Consider the following 27,067-nt stretch of genomic DNA (forward strand, 5'->3'; position numbering starts at 1 on the left):
GGATTAGGCATCAAATCATCCGATCCGCTCACAACGGATTGGGAGATTTTGAATCCGCCACCAATCCGTTAGTCCACGGATCGGATCGGATCGAATCCGTGAAACGACGGATCGGATCGGATTCAATCCGCGGACTGAAAAAAGGGGTAGTAGACAGTCACTCCATAGTCCATATGCTATAACAATCTCCATGAATCTCCTCAAACCGTAGTCACAGCTGCAAGAGTATAATATTTTGATGGTAATGGCTTGATCTAAGTAATCCATCAAAAAATAGTAGAATACTGGATGGGATTGCTTAGAAAAAGAATAAAGATGCGAGAATTTCAAAGCAAAAGCAAGGTAGAAAATATGAAAATGAAATCAAATATCTCAAACTCAGTTGAGAAACCTTAAGCAGTAGTATAATTTTACGGATCAACAAACTTCAAAAATCAAAAATCAAAATCATAGAAATTTAACCAGAAAACCACAACATATTTAAATCAAAATAAAGAGAAGAGAATGAACTTTGTGAACTCACTAGAGACTGTGCAGATTCAGACAATGAAAGTCGAGAAGATCAGAAGAAGTCAAGAAGAGAGGTGAGGCGATTAGGTTTTGATTTGGTGAAGGAGACAACAAGAGATCAGAAGAACTAAAGAAGAGTAGTGAGGCGGCCGCTTTCTCTTCGGCTTCCTTGATCTTCTTTAGTTAGGTTTAGATTTTATGTATATATATATACAGTTAATACATAATACTTACTAAAAACAAAGAAAATAAAAAAAAGTAGGGTTATATATATATATATATGCTGGTTACGAAAAATAGAATAAGTAAATATATTACTATATATTAATATTATATATACATATATATATATATATATATATATATTTTACGGATTACTCACGGATCGGATTGAATTTTTGACGGCCTAATCCGTGATCTGATCCGTAAACTACGGATTCAAATTTTTTGAATCCACCCCCAATCCGTGGGTCCGTGAATCCGATTCGATCCGTGATCTGATCCGTAAACTACGGATTCAAATTTTTTGAATTCGCGCCCAATCCGTGGGTCAGGTAATCCGATCCGATCCGTACGGATTGGATCGGATTCACGGACTCGCGGATTTTTTGCCCACGGATCGAATCGGATTCAAGGACTCGCGGATTTTTTGCCCAGCGTACGGATCAGATCAGATCGGATTCACGGACTCGCGGATTTTTTTGCCCAGTCCTAAATTTTAACACATGAGACCATAGTTTAATTCCAAAATCTAATTGATGAAAATCAAGGTACGAGCCATGAATCAGTGGGTCCCACAAGCATCTCAATAGGGGTGAAGACTGAAGAGAGTTCCATTTAAGCAACTAATAGAAAAAGGAAATTTGAAGCCTGGGTGGTGCAAACCTCATCAATGTATCTATATATATATATATAAGGGGGCATACCCGCCTTCACTTACAAAAGAAATGGATAATACCCATTTCCAATAAAGTGAACAAAAAACAGCACTCAAAAGTAGGAAGTGGAAGAAATGTCCTCCAAGGAATTACACTGAAATTGCAAAACTTCCCAATAATGTCAACGGCTGCTGCAGCGGAGAATTTCTTCTCCACAAATGAAAAGCTGTATTTCTCTCCATCCAGATTTTCCAAACAGTGCAAGCTAAGACATATTTGAGAATTCTGGATTTGACAGAATTCACTCTGGTTAAGTTCAAGAACCAATGTATAAGTTGATCCATAGAATAGAAGGAAGGACTGGCCAAGTTCAGAACATCAGAAATGTATCTCCAGATAGCAACAGCAAAGTCACAAGTATAAAACAAGTGATCATGTAGCAGCAGTAAAGGCACACAGAGGTTAAGAATAAGCTTCAGTTCCTCAGATGAACCGAAGAAATATTTCTATTTTGGAATAAGGGACAAAAGAGTTGCTACTCTACATCTGCAACTTCTCCGAGAAACAACAGCCCTTGATTTCTTTTCCTTTCTGACCCTACAAACCTCCCACACTGATTGAAGAGAAAATGAATCATGATTCCATACAATTTGATCATCATCTCTAGATGACTGAAACCTTCTAATATATTCAGCAACTTGGGAAGGAAAATAATCAGGAATAAGCCAATGGCCATTCTGAACAATAGACTGCATAGTAAGCCTTGTATCCATGCCTCCAAAAATAGATGCATCAAACCTCTGAATTAGCTTGCCTCACACCAGAGGAGCTGAAGTAACTCAAAAGTAGCACCATTTCCCAGTTTAAAAGAGAAGTTGGATATCAAAAAGTCCCTCATCAATTTATATATACACATATATACATCGTTCTCCATGGGTAACTTGTATCAATGATCCCTGCAGGGAAGGAAAATAAAGCACTTATAGAACGATATTGGATTCACATAGATAATTCAGTAAGAAGGGAGTGTTTGTTGACAACTTCCAAAATATTTTACTATTTTCTTTTCAGTTTCCTTTTAGATACACAAGAAACTCTATTTTTTTTTAAGGATTTGAGATTATAACTTCAAAACAAGAACTAACCTGAAACTGTCCCAGCACCCAAGGAAGGTGATCAGTAAAAAGCAGCAATATCTGGTTTATATCTTTGTTGCATTCCCTTCATGCTTCATTCTAAATGAATTTTTTGAGGATCGCCCCATTGACTCAATTTTGTCTACTAAAAATTTTCTTGCCCAAACTCAGACTCTGCAAAATGGGAAAAAAGATGAGCTTTTTTGTTGTGCTTGAACATGATAATACTACAAAAAAAAAAAATTCCAAGAAATGAAGTTCACAACGGATTGCTTTGGATTCAAGGTTCAATAGTGACCATGGCATAATCCAATCATATAATCAGATCTTTATGGTGCAAAGATTAGAAGCGGGAAATAGATAAATCAGTCAAAACATCGCTAGAGCAGAGCAAGAAATTCAATTGCTCCAGGTCAACAATAATGGGCCTGAAGTATCTAGTTTGATCCTAAACTAAAATGGACTTATCCAAATGAATTATGCCTTGCCTGGATATGATCTCACACATCCTCCCCCACCCCCGCGGCCCCCACCACCCCCCCCCCCCGGCGGCCGCGAGGTGAAGGGTCACACAGTCACACGATGAAGATCAGCAATAAAAAAACATACTGATTTTACCCACTTAAATGCAGCTAGACCTTGGAAGTGTTCTCAAAATTGAAGTGACCTGGCTCACTAGACCATCAAAGAAATGGGAAGCATCCCATGTCTGGAAATACACACATATAACTGATAGAAACCCCTCAAAAGATCAAAGAAACAGTAGCACTAAAATTGACAACAGCGGTGCTTTTCTCAAGAAAAATGCAGAAATCGGCTATATCAACATGCATTGAATTTACTCTGCAAAAAGGTAAGGCTCTAGTTTCGGTGCAGATATACTTGATGTTCTTAATAAGAATCATAAACAGGAAGGTGATATCATTATAGGATAACGGTCTAAATCTGTGAGCAAGTACTCTATTTTCCAAAAAAATCCAATCTGGTCCCAAAAGTGACTTTCAATATGTGGTCCATAATCTGTTAGATCTGTAAGCTTCTATGTGAAACTTATAAAATTGTGGCTAAAGTAAGAATGAAAATGATTAAGAGAATAAATATGGAAAAGAAAGATAAAGATAATGAGAAGTTCTTCCTTTTCTTTTCTTACCAACAATATCACCGGTTACTTGCAGAATACCACTGCTAAGAAGGACATCCAGAAGTCTCGTGGATCCCCCTCATGAAAACATCTTCGTTGGGATATAGCAGGGTGACGTTTCTAATCAATCCATTGGTGAGAATGTGGCGGAAGTTACTCACCAGGGCGACGTCTCACTAACCCTGCTAGGTGGACCCGTGGATTATTCCATAGTGCATGTCCTCTTTAAACATATCGAGAAGAGTATATAATGTTCCGAGAAAGAGCACAACAAGAGGGAGAGGTATGCTGCAGTCTAGCATTGCACCAATGGAAAAACACGCGGAATAAGTCCATCTTCAGGACGGCCCGCTGCCTCTAAGACCTTCATTGTGGGTATTTTCTCTGGCTTTCACCCACCTACAGACCTCAGAAGTCCTACCGTCCATTGATCATCTATTTGTTAGACAACTTCCATTCCAACACCAAATTAAACCCCTACACCACATCCAGCAGATGCATTGTTTACATAATAATAATGAGATTGTTCCTTTCATCCTCTGGGAGACCCAGGTATGTGGGAACCAACGGCAGCCCAACAACAGCTGCATCAAAATAAACAGGCAGTTAGAAAGAAACAATTTAAAATATTATCACGTAGAAAAGTTAGACTCGGTTGCAGCTAGCTTCTAGAGTTTAGATTGAAGCAGCCATATGGGAAGGGACTCAGTTTGTGCCAATGTGTCAAGCAGGTTGTTGCTCCCAGCATCTACAGTAGGTCTCCAGTATAAAGCAGCAGAAATTGTTTTTGTTTGGGATTTGACATATTACAAAGGGAAGAAGACCACTACTGTGCCTGTTGATGTATTGTCAGCAACTGTGAGACCTAGAGCAGAGGGCCTGGGTCACTAATAAAGGATGAGAAGGCCGTCCAGACGAACAGACCTTGAGTTAGAGAAATGTAGTGTAATAATTGATTCACATTTGAATGTTTCAATGTTATTAGGATTTTAACAGAATTACTAGTATTTTTTTAGAAGCTTCATTCTTCCTAAATCATTAATAGAAGCTCAAACTTCACTTCATTCAACAATAATAGTAATAGAAGCCTAGATTTCACTTCTAACAATAACAATAAAAAGGAAGGTATATAATGTTACCAACGGGCCAATAGCCCAGCGGTATCAGCCTCTTACCTTTCAAAGGGAGGTCAGGGGTTCAAATCTCAGAAGAGACAAGTGTGTGTGAGTAACTAGGAAAAAAAAAGAAAGTATATAATGTTCAAGGGACTATGAGCTTATCTATAGTCCAACTAAATAATAGAAAAAATTTCTTTCACCAAATTCTCTTCTAATGGAGTATTTGTGCAAGAAATGCATACCCTTCATGAAGTGGGGAGAGAAGCTCTTTAAGGTGGACGTGTAGAAAGCTTACATTGATGTACTAAAAGATCCTAAGATTTTGTTGTTGAGAACAAACGTCTTGATCAAACTTGGAGGAAATGGATTGAAGCGTGTATCTCTATTTCTTATGCTACTCCTATTGACAGTGCCCCAAGAGGCATAAGACAGGTGAAACCTCCTCCCCACTTCTTAATGATTATGGCTAATCATTAAGTTTTTGAAAGCTCAAAGTTCAATTGTATTGGAAGGTTTCCAAGTGATCAGAAAAATAAATTAGGTTGTTTATTTCCAATACGCATATAGTACCATCCTCTATTCAGTTGCATGCCTAAAAAGTTGAGCACCTCAAATTAGCTTTCTAGTTTCAAGCTGATTTCAAGTAAGATGAATTTGCCGCCCCCCTCCTCTAGATGGTTTACTGGCTAACAGCTTCAACTTCTTGGGCCTTCTTATACAAATTTCCTCCAAACATAACTTGTACTATGGACATATCTCTTTCCCATCAATTAAGTCTTGATAGCGAGTATGAGCCATGATAATATAGGCTGGAAGATTTTGCATCTCTTCTAGATGGTGTTACTAGCTAAGGCTTCCTGAATTCTTGGGCCTTATTTATATGAAGTTTCCTCCAAATATAACTCATAATATGGACCTTTTTCTTTCCATCAATAAAGTTTCATTTTTTAACAGGAAAAAAGGGGGAATTTTTTTTTAAACAAAGACCGTAATAAACAACCAGGGTTAAGACAGTATTTGAGTCTAAGGCACCACATCATGCAAATGATGCAGCAGGTTAGGTCAATACCTAATCCTCCCCTCCAAAAAAAATAAAATAAAAATATACATATATATAATAAAAATAATAAAAACATCAATGTCTTTGAATAAAACTCTTAGAATACCATTGTTAACCATGCCACCATTCATACAGGGCATTTATAGATGTGTGCATTTGTGTGTGCAGAGATAAACAACCTATGCACTTGCCGGCTGGCCCGGATGGTAGTTCTTCAGTCCATTAAATGGGTTGCATGGAATATCTTTAAAGAAAAAAAGCAAAAAGGATGAGATTCTAAAAGTTACCTGGAATGCCATTTTTCTGTCTCAATCATTAAATTGATATTTCCACTGGTGATAGATCACTATCTCATGGATTATTCATGAAATAAGCCACACTTGATCATCTCAGCAAGTAGTTCATATACTGAATTTTGATCACCACCTTCATTGAAAGCATTGAGCATCACTGAACAAATTTCATGATCAAGGGAGATGCCAGTTATTAACATCAAATGAAGAAACTTTTTTGCTTCATTTATCAAACATCTTCTGCACAATCTATTAATCACAGCACTGTAATCTCTAATTGTGCTATCAAACCCATTCTCCACCATTTGACAGAAGAGAACCATTGCCTTGTCTACATCACCCTTAACACAATGTGCTTTGATTAGTGTAGTATATGCAACTTTCGTCAATCTGATATTTTGGTCCTGAAGAGAGGAGAATAGTCTATCAGCATCTTTCAGGAATCCATATACACAAAGACCATTGATGAGCACATTATATGTAACAGGACTAGGCTGAAGATTATGCAGTAACATTTCATTGTGTAACTGAAAAGCTTTCTTCAAGTCCCGAGCTTTGCAAAAACATTGGATGACAGTGTTGTATGTTATTTCATCTGGGGATATACCCTTAGCATGCATATGCTCGAGTAATTGGACAGATGCTTGCAGCTTCTGTTGTTTACATAGTCCTTTTATAACCACGGTGTAGGTAACATGAGTTGGTTCAACAGCTCTTGATTCCATCTCCCGAAGCAATCCAAACATGGCTTGTATATTCCCCTCCTCACACAATGCGTTCATAAGAGTGGTGTAAGTTACAGCACTTGGGACCAATCCGCGTGCCTCGATGGTATCCAACCACCTTCTAGCCTCCACTAGTTTCCTTGATTTACAGAACCCATAAATAAGAGAATTGAAAGTGACTATACTTGGACTAATCTCTTTTTCAATTATTTGTTTGTATAACTTAACAGCCGCTTCAATATTACCAAGTTTTGCATACCTATAAATCATAATATTATACAAAACAATATCCTTAATCAAATCAATCTCTGTTAAAGTATCAAAAAACATTCTTGCCTCGGATATTGTCCCTTTCTCACACAGACCCAATAGAATAGAACAGTGTGCATAAGCATTTGGGAGGATTCTCTTAGAGCACATTTCCTTATATAGTTCAATAGCGCTTTGTACATCTCCTTGCTTGCAGAGACCGTGAATGAGGATAGAATATGTAGCAAGATCTGGTTTTAAACCAATATTTTCTATTTCGCAAAGCAAACTTAATGCTTCATTAACCAGCCCCCTCTTACACAAACAACTAAGCAAAACACTGTATGAAATACTATTCAAGTTAAGCCCCCGAGAAAGCATCTCCTCTTGCAACTTAAAGCCTTCCTCAATGTTGCCTGTCTGGCAATGCCCACAGATCAGTATTGTATATGTTACAATATCAGGATTTAACCCTCTACGTAGCATTTCGTGCAGTATCTTCCACGCCCCACTCATCATACCAAGTACACGAAACCCTTTTGCTAGAATGTTAAAAGTTACTACATCAGGCTGTACTCCGTGATCCTCCATGTCACTGGTAAACTCTAATGCTTCTTCCATAGAACCCGCTATACACAACGCATGAATAAGAATATTGTAACTGTACACATCTGGAAGTAGTCCATGTTTAAACATCATACAAAAAAAGGATTTTGCAACATCTACAAAACCCATTTTACAGAACCCTGACATGAGAGTATTGAATGAAACAACACAAGGCTTAGACTCTTTCCCTTCAGTCTCACACAAAAATGCTACAGCTTCTTGTATCAAGGATTGTTTGCATAGACCATTTATAAGAATGGAATTAGTGTATTCACTCTGAGGAATCCCATTCACTTTGATTGCACTGTATACGTCCCACATTTTATCAGTGTGTCTCAAGTTGTACAACAAACTGTTGTAGGTTTGTATTGAAGCTCGGAGATTCAAATCCTTCATTTTGGCAAGAACAAAGAGGGCATCATGAACCATGTCCAATCTGGAATAAGAAAAGGCCAACATATCCCACACCAGACCATTTGAATCCCAGTCCCTGAAGCTAATCCAAAGCAGCTCACAAAGTGAAGGCGCGGAACCAGTGCCTAACAGAAATCACAAAAAATCTATAGAAGGAAAACTAAGCAACATAAAAACACCCAAAGCTCTTTTTCTTTTCGTCAATGTATACAAAAGGATCGAGCTCTTTGCAACTGATATTATCAGGTAGCACAAAGGCCTGAAACATTTTCTAGAAGCAAATATATGCACTTATCCATTAGACTTGAAAATTTCAGTTTTTGTTGTTTCAAAGAAGAATGGCAGACCCCGTGTCTGACTATCGGGAAAATGTAGGTAAAAGATAAATAATTAAAATCGGTTCTTAATTATCAAAAAATAAAAATTAAAAATTAAAAAAATTAAAAGATTGGTTCTTGAACCAAGAAAAATTTTAATAAATCATTATTTGTTGAATTGAGCTTTTCATATTGAATATACTCGGAACATAATTTTCATATACATACAAAAACATATTTATATACTTTTATATATATCACACTGATAATATATGCATACACCCAAAACAGACACACTACTTACACACTACTTCCGTGTTTATATGAATCTATGTAATGTTAAAAATACCTTCTTGTTGCAGCATTTGCTGTAGGGCAGAACGCAACTCCTTGAGCCTCCTTTTTCCCGCCAAAACATGAGCAATAAGCAAATGAGAAACCCTAGAATGCCGAAACCCATATTCACTTTTCAACCGATCAAAGAACAAAACCGCCGAGTCAGGGCTCTCGATTCTGAGAACGTCGACAATTTGATCCACCTGAGGCTGATTCAACGACTGAATTAGGGTTCTAAACCACTGACCCTCAAGGAATTTCACGGGACCAATGGTCTTCACGCCTGTGATGATTTCACAAACAATGTCCACAGGGTTAGAGAGAGAGTCGATTGTGGTAGGCTCGTCGTCGACGGCGATCTTTGCGGCGGAGGTACAGGGCTCAGAGAAGATGAAGGAGGTGAGAGGACTGAGGGTAAGGAATTTTACTGGGTAATGGAGGGATCGACATTGACGGATATGAGTGAGCATGAGAGAGCTTCTAGGGTTTTCTTCAGATAGCCATTGCTTTCCCACCAATTATATATATCTATATATACTCGAGTGTATTCAATTTTAAATTTTTATATACATTTTAAAATAATTTTTTTAATTTACAAAATTATTATACACGACGTTCCTTTTTAAGCACTTTTTTTTTTTTTTTTTTCTTTGGTTCTTTCTTTCTTTGTTTTTTTTCAAAGAGTTATTGTTTTAAATAATTTTTAAATTTTAATTTAAATCAATCTTACACTCTAGATTTCTTTATTAAAAAAGTAACTTTAATTATATACCATACCTTGAAAAAGATAGTAACTTTCTGCAAAGTAATTTTTAAAAAACATCAACATTTAAGATGTCTGACACCTTTAAATTATCAAAATAATATCTTGCACTTTAAATACAACCCAAAGGATTTTCTTTTAAATCTTTAAATTATCAATTATCCATTTATCTCGTGTCGTGTTTAAGCACTTTTTTTTTTTTTTCTTTCTTTCTTTCTTTTTTTTTCAAAGAGTTATTGTTTTAAATAATTTTTAAATTTTAATTTAAATCAATCTTACACTCTAGATTTCTTTATTAAAAAAAGCAACTTTAATTATATACCATACCTTAAAAAAAATGGTAACTTTCTGCAAAGTAATTTTTAAAAAACATCAACAGTTAAGATGTCTGACACCTTTAAATTATCAAAATAATATCTTGCATTTTAAATAGAAGCCAAAGGATTTTCTTTTAAATCTTTAAATTATCAATTATCCATTTATCTCATGTCGTGTTCGAGTCTTGTTGACGGGTCATGTCGAACTTTGCCACGCCTACTATTGCCCTCAGCCGGCTAACATAAGGCTGTCAGCCAGCCAATGCTGTTCTTTCCACCTGCATTTGTGATGCATTTGTGATCCTTCAGTGATGTTAGTAGTTCAGTGTGTTATGACCCATGGGATAATGTGTATATAGTACATTGATGTTAGAAATGACTTATTTGCCCTTAGATGATCTGGGATTCGGGAAAGCACACGGTTAACTATTCAAATTCTCAAATTTGAGTTGTTATATATAAATATTATCTGCTTATACCTAGTGTGGGACTATGCAGAAGTAAGTATGCTAGAGAAGATGTTGTGAGCACATTCTGTTATGCAATATATATATGTGCATAATGTTAATAACAATATATTTGCATTCTCTTTTTAATTTTTATTTATCACTATATAGGAGTATTCTCGAAGAAATTTGTTTTATTCATTTTCAATTCTTTATGCTATTAATTAACAGTCTGGTATTAGTAGTGGTCAAGCGCAAGTTACAGTGCCACACTCCACTCCTCTTGTACGGTGCACAGACCATGGCCCAGAATAATTGGATCAGGGGTGTATTGGCACCTTATTTTTGAATTGTTCTGAGTAAGTTAGGTCTATCCGTCCTTGCTTTTGAAAGGCCACAGCTATTTCTGTCCTTTATTACAAATCACTGAAGTCAAGTCACGTGAATTTTTATTTCCCTCTTTCTCATTATAAATCATGTCTTGTCTTAATTTTAATTTATTTTAAATCATTTTTCTTCTTCTTCTTACATTTAGTGACCTTTTACATAAATTAACTATTCCTCTTGTAACCGGAGCATCATTTGATTTACAATTTAAATATAGTCATACAACTTAAAACTGTTTTCTTTCTTTCGTTATATTATTCATAAGCGTTATACTTATAATTCCCTCCACGCAGTCATTATTAATCTTCCATTCATCATCCAAAGTTGGTATTCACTGCATAGATTCATTGTTCTTGCATCTTCTTAACGCTTAACACTTTGCTATTCTTTTTTTCATAAATAATACCACTAAGTTATTTTTTATTTTGACCACTCTGCTTCGATCCTATTTATTATAGGGTCAAGTGCAAAAAACACCCTTAAAATATACTTATAGTGCATATCACATCCTTCACGTGCAAAAAACACCCCTCAAGTTTCAATTTGGTGCAATTAGGTTCCCTGAAATCTTAATTGACCAAATTACCCTTATTGAATAATTTTATAAAATATATAAAAATAATTTTTTTTGGTAAAAAAACCAAAAAGGACATTATGTTTTCCTATAGTATCAATTTCCGTTCACCCAAATCAGCAATCCTTTGTCGTTGATCAACCCATTCCGCCACTCACCCACAAACTCATTCCCGTTCTTCCACACATACCGGCCTTGGCCGTCCTGGAGGTTTCGCCGCCACGAGTCATCGTAGTAGTCGTCGTTGGCGTACCATTGGTCATACCCATGTTTCTGATCTGCTGACCAGGTAGGTGTCCCCGTCGGAGCCGATGAAGGTCCTGAACCCCTCCATCCGACTCGCTTTCGCCCCCGATGACCACGAGAACTTCCCTTTCCCAGAGGCCTTTCACTCCCCTTTGTACATACACCCATTGATCCATAGATACTTCCCTAATCTGTGAGCTACGTTTCCCGAAAACCCTCCTGTGTATAAATCCCCGTTCAGAAGGAGTTTCTCGTCGGTGATCCTGGCATCAGATGTGATGGAGATGGTGGGTGTAACCTAGCGGGTAGTCGCTTCGTAACGGTGGCTACGGCCGATGGGTGCAACCGGTGAGACCACCACCTGTTTGATCTTTGTATCTACAGCTTTCTCTCTCTTTTTACGATTCTTCTTATTGGCGATATTAGTGGTTCCATCATTGGGATAGGTCGAGCGTACTTACGGAAGTCAAAGAATGGTCCGAAAGACGAGGGGTACAATACACACGAAAAAGCTTTGGTGTAAGATCATTCTTACACAAACAAAGACAAAATAAAAAAATTTAGTCAATAATCTGATTGCTTCTGAAGAAGCTTGCTCACTCGCTTGTAACTCATTTTTATTGATACGTTTTTTTTTTTTTTTTTTTTTTTTTTTTTAGAGATGGGAGTATTGCCCTCTAACATTGATACTTCGCTTCCCGCAATACTCTACGGGCAAGAAGTCAAGTTTGATGGGTTTGTTAAAGTAAGAATCAAAGAAATTTCAGCGGTGAACACTGAAATTTTCGGCCAGTAAAGAGGATGATTACATGGGCATTTTGGAAAGAATAAAAGGGCAAAAAAAATATTACAACACTAATTTCTGTCAGAATTTTTATAGAGGGGTAATTTTACACAATATCAAAAGATTAGGAGTGTTTATTGCACATTTTTTCAATTAGGGGGTAAAAGTGCTACAAAAGGTATAATTAAGGGGTGTTTTTTGCACTTACCCCTTTATTATATCACCCTATAGAGAAACCCAAATATTTGAATTTGAGTGATAAACTATTTCTATATACCACTGGCACAATTTGGGTTTCTCTAAGCATAAGTGTGTTTTCCTTTCATGGATCAATACGTATTTTAATTTTGGGATAATTTCATTGACACCCTCCTTAAGTTTGGCCAAATATCATCCTCAAACATCTTTAGAAAATAACTATCACTCATATTACGAACGTTTGTTCCGTTTTTCACTCACACCCTAAAAGTTAGTTGACAGATGTGTCAGACCACTTTTTACATGTAAAAAGACATTCTTACCCTTTGACTTTGGTTTGACCCACTAAATTATTTCTTTAATGATTCAAATGGCATGTTTACCCTCTTTTGACTTTAGTTTAACTAATTAAATTATTTCTTTAAGTATTCAAATGACATGTTTACCCCCACACACAGACATATATATATAATTACACACACACACACACACAAGCACAACACAGGCGAGGATGTGGGCACAAGAAACAGCGGTGGCGACACCCGAATCTGGTTGAACATCAAACCACCCTCTCCGACCTCACCAACCGTCTCTCCAAAACCCTTCTCAACGGCCAATCCAGCCGCCGCTACCCAAAAGTCGTCTCGCCTCCATCTCTTTCTATTCCTGTCGAAACTCGAGTCGGCCTCCGCAATTGGGTCTGTGCTAAAACTTTACGAGATCGGAGGATTGGTTCCTTAATGGCGTGAATAGAGGGCCTTCCGATTCGGTGTCGGTGAATTGTTTAACACCACCATTGGTAATCCAACACCAAGCCAAGACCACCATAAACTCATACCTTGTAACACCACCAACAGAACAAATCGCAATACCCATTCAAGAATCTAAGACCCAATTGCAAATCCAAAAACCCATCATTTAACATGTGATTTCACTGATAGTATATTATCAAATAGAGCAAGTGGTTTGACACACCATTTAACATGTGATTTCTATCTGAACAAGTCTCTCCCTTCTATCTCTATCTGATAGATAAAGAAAAGAAAAAATATTGTAATATATGATTTCACTGATAGTATATTATCAAATAGAGTAAAATGAGGAACCAATCCTGTCAACTAACTTTTCCTCATCCCCTTATTCGTCTAATAATCAGATAAAGATAAGAGAGGAGAGACTTCAAAACAGATCAGATAGAGATAACGGAGAGAGAAATAGTGTGATTAAAAAATTTCTAATAATTTAATTAGGGATATAATAGTAATTTAGGTTATCTTATATTTTGAAATAAATGTGATTAAAAAATGAAGGTCAAAATTGTCTTTTCTCATGTTTTTAACGGACACTGTAGCTAAAATGAACTTAAGTGATAGTTATTTTCGAAAGATGTTTGAGACTGATATTTGGTCAAACCTGAAGGGGTGTTAGTGAAATTAACCGTTTAATTTTTTATACTTCTCTAAACCCTTCTATTTATTATTATTATTATTATTTTCACCTTTCAGTAACACCATCAAGTCTTAGTTTTAAATCTGTTGAGGCTGAAATTCGCCGCGACTTGGTACGACACCGTTTCCTGTAAAACCAAAACGGTAAAGTCAAACACCGGTGTGATGCCGGCCGTTGACCCTCCGACGATCAAGTTAGTAGGAGAGAAATAATTTTTTATCATAATTTCCCTAATAGGAGATCTTTTTGTGTGTACCTTATTCCCGAGTCATCTTCGTATTTATAGTCACTTCCCTTATTTTTGATAAGGGAACTTCATCGTTCTTAGCCCATGGAGTTTATCCCGTAGAAATCTTATCATTGATAAAATTTGAACTTACCCCATGACAAATCTTATCCTTGATACGATTTATCATCATTCTCATCCAATAGAAATGGTTATCCTTGATAACGAGATATTATCGTTTCAAAGTTGAAGAAGTCTGGCGGCTAGTCAATACTTAATTACCTCTGTCATTAGGTTAAGATAGGTTAGGGTTATTTTTCTCTATCAGTTGCTGTAATACCCCTAATTTTAAAAAGGATAGTTCTGGAATTTATTTAATTGTTTAATTGGAATTTATTTAATTGTTTAATTATTTTTTTTTTTAGTTTATTTAATTGGTTAATTTAATTGTATATTAACTGGCTTTTTGTTTTGCTTTACTTGTGTAATTATTTTTACTGTGCTTTAATTGTTTACTTATTTAGTTATTTTTATTTTATGTCATTGTGTTAATTATTGATTTAATGTAATTAAAGGTAATTGTTTTCTAGCTTCACGTTACAGTAGCTTTACGTTACAATAGTATACACATAAGTAGCCGTCATGATTTTCACCTAGATTGTTTATGGGTCGAGTAAATTAGATTAGGGTTTAAGAGAGCCTAGGATTGGGGTGGCTTATAAATACTCATCTAAGATGTCTGCCTAGGGTTTTAGAAGAAGATTACGAGATATAAAGCTGTGTGGAGTTTTAGAGTCGGCTGGGAAGAAAACAGAGAACAAACAAAGAATTCGCCGGAGAATTGAGACGGACGTCGGTGTAAGGCAAGTTCTATCCTTACTCTCTCCCTTAGGCTTCGTGTTCTTTGCATTCCTAAATAATTCTAGGATTGATTTAATCAATAAAAAATGTTATATGTTTATGCTAAAAAATTTGGATTATCACAGTATGTTTGCTTGCTTGATAAACCTGTTAAACCGTGTTACTTGCTTGCTTATTTCTCTGTTTAAACCTATGTATGGAATGTGTCAATGACTTAAACATGGACTAAGAACCTACTGGGGTTGATTTACAACTTTTGGAAACCATAGCGTAGGGCAGAGAAGCTGCAGAAGTCGTCTGAAGAAGATGGAAGACAAAGAGACGGGGCAGAGAGGGAAAGAGCCGGCTCCTTTGTGTTTCGAGGTGTCTCCCAAGTGTGGGAGTTGGCTCCAAGTCCTAAAGGAAGCGGCTCCACTTTTAGAGACGTCTCCTTAATACAATTATTTTTTTTTTTTCGTTTTTAGTCAGTTTTAGTTGCAGGGGTTGGTTTTCTGTTTTTCCAGTTGGGTTTAAGACTGTGTGTGAGGTGTATGGATAATGCTTAGAGACAATTCTAAGACTTTAGAAGGCATGCTAATAATCTAATTATGGTTGCCACTTGAACAGTATACATTGTAAACAAAATAACACACTATGGTTGGAATTGGAAGAATTAATTTGGTTTAATTCTCTAGGTTTTGTAGACTTCTGAGACAGATAATATAATTAAAACATGTTTTATCATATATCATGATCATGTGCCTGAATTACATCTGTTTTGGATGAATTGGTGTTAAGTGACTTTAGGATTTATATAAACTTAGTACTACACTGGATTTTGTGAAAACACTACAGATCAAACATGTCTATGTGTATACTGTAATTCTGCGTTGATGTTTTCATTGTCACTGCTAGTATCAATTATTAGAGGCATGGATCTTATTGATGTTTACCTTAACTGTCTATAATATCAACTGCTGGAGGTTGAATGCTATTAAGATTTAAACTTAGCATGATACCGGATTTGATGGAACAACCAAAACTGAGTAGGTTTATGTATATACTGTGACTATGTTAATTGATGCTTACATTATGATTGTTAGTATCAGTGATGGATATAAAGCTGAACATGATTATGTATATAGTTGACTGTGTTCATAGATGCTTACACTATGCTTTTAGTATCTGTGATGGAGATATGGATTCAGTTGAGGTTTACTTTAATTGTTGGTATTATCAACTGCTGAATGATTGGATAGTATACACCGGTATGTGACGGTTTGGTTTCAAAATACCAAAACCTACCTGCTCTGGATTAAGAATTGGATTAACTAAGAGTTAAGTCCTATTGATTTTAGTGTCATGGCAACGACTAGTTGAGCGGCACTACTAGGATATAGGATGAATTTTAAATATATTGTTATGGTACCTTGATATGAGCTTGAGTCTCATGATCGACGGTTAGGGAGCGTATATGCATTGGGATGCATAGCTGGATACGATGGTTAGAGGTGTACCCTGTTTAGGTTTAGGTACATATGCCCACCTCGTGTGCGTTTTAGTATGTTACCTCTATTCAGGTTGAGACCGGCCTATAGTCCAGTGAGAGTCCTTTAGTGTGACTATATATATATATTTACCGACTATTAGCTATTGTGGAATAGTTTAGGATGTACATGTGTATCGGGCCTCTGTTTGGATTATAGAAGTATAGAACTTGCACGTGGGCCTGATCTACTTCTATTTTTCAGGTACACGACAGTTCCAGATTTAGACGTGTTCGTGCTGAGCAGGGGTTTCTACTCACTCTACCGACGATGTAGGATTTCTCTCCATAGCTTATCAGGATGTTCTTTCAGTTGTTTTTAATTCAGTTTAGATTTTTATTAGGGGTTCACTAGTGATGGATTCCCGAGTTGTTAAACTTATGGAGTTTGGACTATCGAATTCTAACAAATATATTATTGGGATTTAAGTTTTTATTTTTAAAGGATTTATATTTAGTTTCTTCCAGCTTAAATTTTATTTCTTAATTCAATTTGTATTCTGTGTTCGTTTAAAGAATTAATTGTTTGATATCGCTCGGGTTTGGGCCTGGGCCTGATCAACCCGTTTCTCGGATCCAAGGGGTATCACAGTTGGTATCAGAGCACTCCAAGTTCAACTGTCTCTAGGATTCTATCGTTTAAGACTTCCGCGTAGCGTTATCTTTTTATTAGAGCTTGAGTTTAAGATTCGTCGTATTCCTTTACGGTTCGTTTAGAAGTTACTGATGTCAAGTTTATTCTGTAATTGCAGAACTTTTTGGCACTAGGAGGAGGATGAGGGCCACGATGAAAGCAAAGAAGGGCCCAAAGCCAAGGAAGGCTACTCCGGTAATTCCCCTTCGAAGGCCGATCAAGAAGGCGGAATTGGAGACCAAGGAGTTGATTCCAATAGGCGTTGCTTTAGAGTACAAGTCAAGAAAGGTTTCTTGTCTGCGGGATTGGCCACCATACTGTGGACCTAACACAACTTCAGTGGTGCTCGAAGCTGAGCCAAACGGAGAGGAAGACCCCGAAGAAGATTAAGATGGAGGAGATACCGGAGCATCCGAGATGGAGGGCACCGGAGTTCAAGGATGACTGTTCTTCTAAGAGGAGTTTTAATTACTAGTAGTAATGGAGATATTACTAAAAAAAAAAATATAGTACGGATTTAATCATGTACACTAGGATTATGTTAAAGAACACCGTACGGTTATTTGTTTGACAGTTTTGGTTTGGAAAAGTTCTTAATAAAGTGAACTAATGGTTTTGGCTATTCTATTGTGTTTTGTGATGGCATTGTTGTGATTTATACACATGGTTTTATTAAGCTGTATTAGAATGTGTATGTTGGGCTAATAGATGTCTATTACAGTGGAGTGATTGGTTTTAAATAGGCAAGCAGATATTTGCTTATACGTACATCGTGTTGAGACATGATGATTACCAAGAGGCTTACAAAAGAACTGGTGTAAATCAATATGGTAAGTTTGGTTTAGAAGGAGGATTCCCAGGAATAGAATGACAGTCTAAGTGGGACGATTGCGGAGCGTTTCGTTTTACCTTGTGTGTTTTGCTCTACGGAGTTTTTGGAAACAGGAGATTTCAAGGGATTGGTTGGTGACACATGTATGCAGTAGACCTCAGGATATTTCTATATTGTTGGGCAATACTACCATGTTTCATGAGAGTGATGTGCCTGTAACACTAGATATTGGTAGACTCGGATTTCTAGCCAATCTTTTGTCCTGGACATGCACACTTATAACGGGATACTTGGGACGGATTGGTTATCACTACCATGCTCAAGTTATTTGTTTTGGATGGGTCTACTGTGGTAACCATACCTAGTCCGGATGTTTACGTCGTTGCTATGCCACATTTTAACGGGGACATTAGCACCTATTTGTTTCATGTGAAGGAGGAAACGGAGGAGGGGACTACTGTATCATTGGATAACATACCGATTGTACATGATTTCCTGGATGTATTTCAGGAGATTCTAGGGTTACTACCTAGTCGTGAGATCGACTTTGTTATAGATTTAGCTCCAGGCACTACGCCTATTACTAGAGCACCTTATAGGATGGCACCGGTGGAGATGCGTGAGCTGCGGGATCAGATTCAGTAGCTACTCAGCCAGGGTTTCATTCATAGGAGTACTTCACCCTGGGGAGCACCAGTGTTATTTGTGAAGAAAAAGGATGGTTCGCTTCGCTTGTGTATAGATTGCAGGGAGTTGAACAAGGTTACGATTCGTAACAAGTATCCTTTACCCATGATTGATGACTTGTTTGATCAGTTGAAGGGAGCTACCTATTTTTCTAAGATTGATTTGCGGTCTGGATACCATCAACTTTGGGTTAGGGAGCAGGATGTTCCGAGGACAGCGTTTCTCACTAAATATAGATCTTATGAGTTTCGTGTGATACCGTTTGGGTTGATTAATGCACCAACGGTCTTTATGGATTTAATAAACAGGGTCTTCAGGGCTTACCTGGATTAATTTGTCATTGTCTTCATAGATGACATTTTGATTTACTCGAGGTCAGAGGATGATCATGCTAGACATCTTTGAATAGTCTTGCAGACGCTTCGTGAGCACCAGTTGGATGCCAAGTTCAAGAAGTGTGAATTTTGGCAGCGGGAAGTGAAGTTTCTGGGTCACATGGTGTCAGAAAGGGGAATAGCAGGGGATCCAGCCAAGGTTTCAGCTGTGGTTGGGTGGGGACAACCTACTTCACCTACCGAGATTCGGAGTTTCCTCGGTTTGGTAGGATATTACAGGAGGTTTATCCAGGGGTTCTCAAAGATAGCGGGACCACTCACTCATCTGACTAAGAAAGGTGTACGGTTCGTGTGGGATGAGCATTGTCAGAAAGCTTTTGACGAGCTGAAGACAAAATTGACTTCTGTACCAGTTTTGTCTACCCCACAGAGCAGGATAGAGTATCTGGTCTACACGGATGCTTCGTTGCAGGGTCTTGGATGTGTTTTGATACAGGAAGAGTGACCGATTTCGTATGTATATCAGAAGCTTAAGTCTCATGAACTTAATTATCCAACGTAGGATTTTGAGTTGGCAGCTGTGGTCTTTGCCTTACGGATTTGGAGGCATTATCTGTTGGGTGAGTCTTTCAGGTTGTTTAGCAATCACAAGAGTCTGCAGTACTTGTTCACTCAGCGGGAGCTGAATATGAGAGAGCGCAGTTGGTTGGAGTTTGTGAAAGACTATCACTTCTCTATATAGTACCATCTAGGAAAAGCGAATGTGGTGACGGATGCACTCAGTCGCCGACCTGTTGGTAGTCTTTCTGCTTTATTATTTACTGAGTGGAATGCGTTGAAGAAGGTGGATGAATTGTCGGATGGTGTCATGGCTTGTATGGTAGTTACACCTTCTATCATTCACCAGGTTTTGAAGGCACAACTCACGGATTAACAGTGCATTGACAAGGTTCCAGAGATAGCTTCCGAAGAGGTTCCATTTTACTATATTGGGACTGATGGAGGTTTGAGGTACAAGGGACGGTTAGTGGTACCTTTTGTTGATGATTTGAGGAAGGATGTGATGACTGAGACTCACCACTCTGAGTTCTCTGTTCATCCAGGAGGCGACAAGATGTATCAGGATATGAAGCGGCAATTTGGTGGGCAGGTATGAAGAGGGATATTGCTCTTTTTGTCTCGTGATGTAGTACTTGTCAGATGGTCAAGATTGATCATCAGAGGCCGCCAGGAGCTTTACAGCTACTACCGATACCGGAGTGGAAATGGGAGAGCATTTCTATGGATTTTGTGGAAGGTTTGCCAAATTCCTTCAAGGATCACAATTCCATTTGTGTCATTGTGGATAGACTGACTAAATCAGCTTACTTCTTACCTATTCGCATTGACTACACTTCGGAGCAGTTGGCAAGGCTTTACATCTCAGAGATTGTGAAGTTGCACGGTATTCCATTGTCTATTATATTAGACAAGGATTCGAGCTTTGTGTCTGGATTCTGGAAGAGTTTTTAGCAGGCTTTGGGTACAGAGTTGTACCTTAGTACTGCTTATCATCCTCAAACTGATGGACAGACTGAGTGGGTGAATCAGATTATGGAGGATATGCTTCGGTCGTGTGTTCTTGATTTCAAGGGCCACTGGGAGGATTACCTACCTCTTATAGAGTTTGCTTATAACAATAGTTCCCAGAAGACTATTGGGATGGCACCATTTGAGGCGTTATACGGCCGACCGTCTCGATCGCCTGTTTGTATGATGGAGGTTGGTGAGAGCCGATTCTTGGGTCCTGAGTTCATCAAGGATACTTCTGAAAAGATAGCTCTTATTAAGGATCGCATGCGTGCTGTTCAAAGTAGGCAGAAGAGTTATGCTAATCGGCGTACTCGTGCTTTGGAGTTTAAGGTTGGAGATTATGTTCTACTCAAAGTGTCACCTATGAAAGGTGTCATGCGCTTTGGGAAGAAAGGGAAGTTGTCACCGCGGTTTGTCGGTCCTTTCATGATTTCGGATCGTGTTGGAGCTGTTGCTTATAGGTTGGCACTTCCGGATAACTTGGATCGCGTCCATAATGTATTCCATGTTTCCATGTTGCGGAAATTTCTGCGAGATGAAGATCGGTATCAGCATATCGATGTTGAGGAGATTGAGTTGCAGCCGGATGCAACTTATTTGGAGTCACCGTGTCGTATTGTCGCCCGGCGGGATCAAATCCTTCGTAATAAGGTTATTCCTTTAGTGTGTGTCCAGTGGAGTCATCACAATGAGGCTGAGTCTACTTGGGAACAGGAGGACGTTATTCACTCGCAGTTTCCTGAAATTTTGGTATAAGGTAAGAGCAAATTCCGCGGACAGAATTCCTTTTATTAGGGCGGAAGAATGTAATACCCCTAATTTTAAAAAGGATAGTTCTGGAATTTATTTAATTGTTTAATTGTTTTTTTTAGTTTATTTAATTGGTTAATTTAATTGTATATTAACTGGCTTTTTGTTTTGCTTTACTTATGTAATTATTTTTACTGTGATTTAATTGTTTACTTATTTAGTTACTTTTATTTTATGTCATTGTGTTAATTATTGATTTAATGTAATTAAAGGTAATTGTTTTCTAGCTTCACGTTGCAGTAGCTTTACATTACAGTAGTATACACATAATTAGCCGTCATGATTTTCACCTAGATTATTTATGGGCTGAGTAAATTAGATTAGGGTTTAAGAGAGCCTAGGATTGGGGTGGCCTATAAATACTCATCTAAGATGTCTGCCTAGGGTTTTAGAAAAAGATTACGACATAGTAAAATTGTGTGGAGTTTTAGAGTCGGCTGGGAAGAAAACAGAGAACAAACAAAGAATTCGCTGGAGAATTGAGACGGACGTCGGTGTAAGGCAAGTTATATCCTTACTCTCTCCCTTAGGCTTCGTGTTCTTTGCATTCCTAAATAATTCTAGGATTGATTTAATCAATAAAAAATGTTATATGTTTATGCTAAAAAAATTGGATTATCACAGTATGTTTGCTTGCTTGCTAAACCTGTTAAACCGTGTTACTTGCTTGCTTATTTCTCTGTTTAAACCTATGTATGGAATGTGTTAATGACTTAAACATGGACTGGGAACCTACTGGGGTTGATTTACAACTTTTGGAAATCATAGCGTAGGGTAGAGAAGCTGCAGAAGTCGTCTGAAGAAGAGGGAAGACAAAGAGACGGGGCAGAGAGGGGTTGATTAACATTGTTCGTGCTGAGCAGGGGTTTCTACTCACTCTATCGACAATGTAGGATTTCTCTCCATAGCTTATCAGGATGTTCTTTCAGTTGTTTTTAATTCAGTTTGGATTTTTATTAGGGGTTCACTAGTGATGGATTCTCGAGTTGTTAAACTTATGGAGTTTGGACTATCGGATTCTAACAAATATATTATTGGGATTTAAGTTTTTATTTTTAAAGGATTTATATTTAGTTTCTTCCAGCTTAAATTTTATTTCTTAATTCAATTTGTATTCTGTGTTCGTTTAAAGTATTAATTGTTTGATATCCCTCAGGTTTGGGCCTGGGCCTGATCAACCCGTGTCTCAGATCCGAGGGGTATCACAGTTGCCCCCTATTTCCGGATACGTTTTGGACCAAGGAAATACTTTCTATATTTTATTTTTTCCTTTTTATTACAAGCTCCTTCCATATTGTAGTAGGACTTCTTTACAAGAACTTCACTGTTACTTGAAAAAGAATTTTCCTATAAATAAATAAATATATTTATTTATATATTTACCTCCCCCTTTTTTTTTTTTTGTCTGAAATCCTTTAAACTGGATCCTAACTGTGAGTTTCTTGTGGATCGTTGTAGACACGTAATTGGGTTAAGTCGTCTTTATCGGGTTATCGATGTAATTCCACTGTGGTTTCGCTATTTTCGCGATATCCAATATCTCATCATGTCCGTGCAGGAAAATAACTTGAATATTGAATCTCAATTTGAAGACTCAACCTCTGAAAGTGTTGAAGAACTTGATCTTAATTATGCTGACGAATCTGGTGTTGATTATTCCTCAAGACCATGGACTGCTTTTTCCAAGCAACCTCAACGTGAAGGAGAATCCTTAATTAAGGATGAGAATTTACAGAATTGTAGATTCAAATATTCCATTCTTTCATCTATTCACCTTCACAAACCTAAGCCAGAAGATAGATGTTCTTCTATTCGTTTAGGCGAGGTATGCTTTTTCGAGTTGACTTTTGCTGCGGGCTTGCGTTTTCCGATTCATCCATTTGTAGAAGAAATTCTTTTTTATCTAAAGATAGCCTCAAATTGCTCCTAATTCCTAGAGAATTATTATAGGTTGTTTGATTGTTTAGGGAAGGTGTGGCAATGGTCGTCTAACTGTAAATCAATTCTTGAATTTTTATTATCCCAAGAAGAAAAAGGATAACTTTTGGTACTTTCAGTGTCGATCAAGGAAGATATTCCTCATTGTTGCAGCTCCTGAAAATAATAAAGGCTGGAAAAGTTGTTTCTTTTTTATTTCCGGTGCATACAGGAAATTTCCCAGTGTTTGGAGTAATTCAGACCCTGCAGGTATGATATATAACAATGTATATATATGTTTTTTTTTTCTTTTTTTTTTTTTTTCCTTTTTTTCTCTCTCTTATTTTTTTTTATTTTTTTTTTTTTTGTGAACAGTACCCGCGGGTACTATTCACCACAAAATATTTATTATTATTATTTTTTTACTGTGAACAGTACCTGCGGGTACTATTCCCGCAAGTACTATTCATGTGAATAGTACTCACAAAATTATTTTATTTATTTATTTATTTTTTAACCTGTGAACAGTACCCGCAGGTACTATTCATGTGAATAGTACTCACAAATATATATATATATATATATATTTAAGAGAATTGCGACTTACAATTCTGTTTTCCAGACTTTAAGGCAAGACCAGCTCTCTCAGCCCAAGAAAAAGAATATGTTGGTAACCCCCTTGCACACCCAGTGAAGACCTTTAGTGATCTTATGACGGAGGAAGCTCTAGAATTGTATGTACGAGCTACTAGCTCAACTGAATCCCTCACCCATTCAAAGAAAGGTAAGAAAAATAAAGGTACTTATACGTAAACTTACTAATTTTAGTTAACATTTTATTAAATATTTTCCTTATTACTCTTTATGTAGGCCAGAAACTCAGTAAAAGGCTCCTAGCCCAAGTCCAGTCAAGTAATATTCCCTCTACTCCTGCTTCCAAGAAATTACGAAGGGTAGGAGAGCAAAATCATGGTAGATCTTTAAACCCTGGTGTGTTACCAGGTCCCACTCCTATATCTCTAGGTTTCAGTGGATTTGGCGGGGTTCCTACGAGTTTCGAGAGTTTTAGTTCAGTATTAACCAACCAAGCATTTTCCCAAGGGGAGTCGATTCTCGATAACGCTAATGTTGTGTATGATAGGCTATATAAAATGGTAGTAAAAGACGACGCTGCCAGATTGCAGAACCTGCCAGTATCTGAGCTTTCAAGGAAATTTCTTCATCTAATTAGCCAGGTGAGATTTTACCCTTATCATGTGCATCTCTTTCTTTTTCAACTATTTGCCACTATTTATTTATTTATGTATTGACTTATAGGGCACTACATACTCTGTTGTTATTGCAAAAGAATATGAAAAGCTTTCCCTAGAGATGGCTTCCCTCAAGGCTAAATACGAAGATGTTACGTCTATGCTTAAAAATAAAGAAGATGACTTGGCTAATGCGAAATTAAACTTTCAAGATGAGAAAGTGAGACTTACCAAAGAATACTTCGATAAACTGGAACTTGAGAAATTAGCTGCCGTGGAGAGCTTTAAAAATTCTAACAAGTTCAAGGTGCTCATAGCCAAGGCTTGCTGTGATGGTTTTGACCAGTTCAAAGCTCTTGTTAGCAAAGATCGTCCAGACATAGATTTTTCTATGTATGACATTCTGGCGGAGAGTGAAGAGGAAGATTGAACTCCATAGTAACAGTCATATATATATATATATATATATATATATATATATATATTAGGTTCTTTTTTTTTTTTTTTTTTTTTTTTTTTTTTTTTTTTTTTTTTTTTTAGCATGTCGATCCCTTAGAACTGTTCAGAATATCTCTCAACTCAGAGAATAGTTGTTCTTCTTTTGACATCTCTCAACTTAGAGAATAGTTGCTTTTCTTTTGACATTTTGTCTTTCATGATACTGCTTCATACTCGTTACTTCCGTATGCAGAATTTCTTTTACTTTTTCAGGCTTCACTCAACCTGTCCTGCTTCTGAAAGAATGTCTTTTTACGAGCTTCACCCAGCTCATCCCTTTAGTAAGGGAATATTTCTTTTAATAAAGAAATGGACTTAATGCTTTACTAATCCTTTCGTGACTTATTAAATCTAGTAATAACGTAATCAGCAGTAGAAACACGTGAAATAAATACGAATTTTATTAAAAACTTATTGAAAACAATATTCGATAGTCGAGCATCAGCATCCATTAAACATTGGTCTGCTTTATTGAAGCTAAAAACATACTATCACTTTTAAAAGTGAGATAATAAGACATAGCCTGTACCTACTGGTAATATTTCCTCAAATGTTCTTGTGGAGGGAAAAATTTCCCTCCAATAAGAATGAGACACGTCACCATTATACAAATCTGCATTTAGGATATCTTAGAAGCCCGTCCGGATCAAGCCCAAGTTACGTTGTGCTTTAACCCATTATCATTTATGTTGGGCCTCCAAAGCTAGACAAAAGTACCGATCAACCCAACATCACCACTGTTGAAGTTTTGATCCATTAGTCAAGTCACTTACACCAAACCGCATCCAACCCAAGTATAACTAAATATGGCTCAGTCCTATTTAACAAAGGAGTCAACCCGGAAGAAAAGTTTTTATACAAAGCAAATTCTACATAGGAAATATCATACAATGGAAAAAACTCTATTTGTAAAGAAAGTCATATATGGAAAGAATTGGAGGACAAGCAACGCGAGTCCTACCATAATTCTTCCAACTTTTGTGTATAAATAGAGGCCTAGACCTCCAATAAAGGGGCAAGCAATTCAATTCTTCTATAGACACTGTTCTTGTTTATTCTTATTGTTTGTTGAGTGTGTTGTATTATTTTCTCTCGATCGGAATTGGTTGAGCCAAATTTTGCATTTACAATTCTGCATTCCATGGGTGGAGAAGTTGGCTCCCACTAAGTGTCTCTAACCAATATGCCCCCGGTTTGTTGCACTGGGTTACTCGATAGGGGCCCTCCTAGTTATGAGCTAACTTTCCTTCCCCCTTCACCATAGTAGCTGGGGTAACCTCGCGAAGCACCAGGTCCCCTGGCTCGAACCTCCTTAGCTTGACCCGGGCGTTATAGTACTTGGATACCATCCGTTGGTAAGTTGCAACCTTGATTTGGGTCTGCTCTTTTTTTTCTTCTATCAAGTCCAAGTTTAACCGTTGTTCCATCTCGTTCTGTTGAGGTTCAAAATACTTGGTTCTGAAGGTAGCAACCTTTGTTTCTACCGGGATCACAGCTTCATTTCCAAAAGCTAACCCAAAAGGGGTCTCCCTAGTGGGGGTTTTTACGGTAGTGCGATAGGCCCATAAAACTCCGGTTAGTTGTTCAGGCCACAAGCACTTGGCCTTTTTTAGACGTGTCTTGATCATCTTTAGTATTGTCTTATTCGTGACCTCAACTTGCCCATTGGCTTGGGGATAGGTAGGAGAAGAGAAATGAACTTTGACCCCAAGTTCATTACAAAAATCAAGGAACTGCTCACTTTCAAACTGCTTCCCATTATCGGTCACAATTACCCTTGGTACTCCGAACCTGCAGATTCTTGTCTTCCAGAAAAACTTTTTTACTTCATTCGCTCCAATATGAGCTAACGGCTCAGCCTCCACCCATTTAGTGAAATAATCAATAGCCACAATTGCGTATTTAGTTTGTCCCTTCCCTTAGGGTAAGGGGCCGATGAGGTCCGTCCCCTACTGGGCAAAAGGCTACGGCCC

The 27,067-nt window shown here is 37.4% G+C and overlaps 1 protein-coding gene across 1 annotated transcript; it reads right to left on the reverse strand.

The window, feature by feature from the left end:
- Positions 1-1,321: 1,321 nt before the first annotated feature.
- On the reverse strand, positions 1,322-9,506 carry LOC132311997 (putative pentatricopeptide repeat-containing protein At1g13630). The gene is made up of 5 exons (XM_059810198.1): positions 8,797-9,506; positions 6,131-8,255; positions 3,675-4,249; positions 2,534-2,698; positions 1,322-2,344 (listed from the first exon to the last, which is right to left on the reverse strand). The coding sequence occupies exons 1-2, from the start codon at positions 9,251-9,253 to the stop codon at positions 6,202-6,204; spliced, it is 2,511 nt and encodes an 836-aa protein (XP_059666181.1). The 5' UTR covers positions 9,254-9,506; the 3' UTR covers positions 1,322-2,344; positions 2,534-2,698; positions 3,675-4,249; positions 6,131-6,201.
- Positions 9,507-27,067: the final 17,561 nt, after the last annotated feature.

Source organism: Cornus florida, unplaced genomic scaffold, assembly GCF_030987335.1.
Source record: "Cornus florida cultivar Cherokee Brave unplaced genomic scaffold, ASM3098733v1 CherokeeBrave_3.0.0_Hap2_Chr06, whole genome shotgun sequence".
In the NCBI taxonomy this organism is placed as follows: domain Eukaryota; kingdom Viridiplantae; phylum Streptophyta; class Magnoliopsida; order Cornales; family Cornaceae; genus Cornus; species Cornus florida.

Bases quoted from the DNA above. Each gene is read 5' to 3' on its own strand.
- LOC132311997 (XM_059810198.1), bottom strand. From the start codon at position 9,253: ATGCTCACTCATATCCGTCAATGTCGATCCCTCCATTACCCAGTAAAA. The intron at 8,256-8,796 runs GTATTTTTAACA...GATTTCTGTTAG, and splicing joins GCAAATGCTGCAACAAGAAG to GCACTGGTTCCGCGCCTTCA.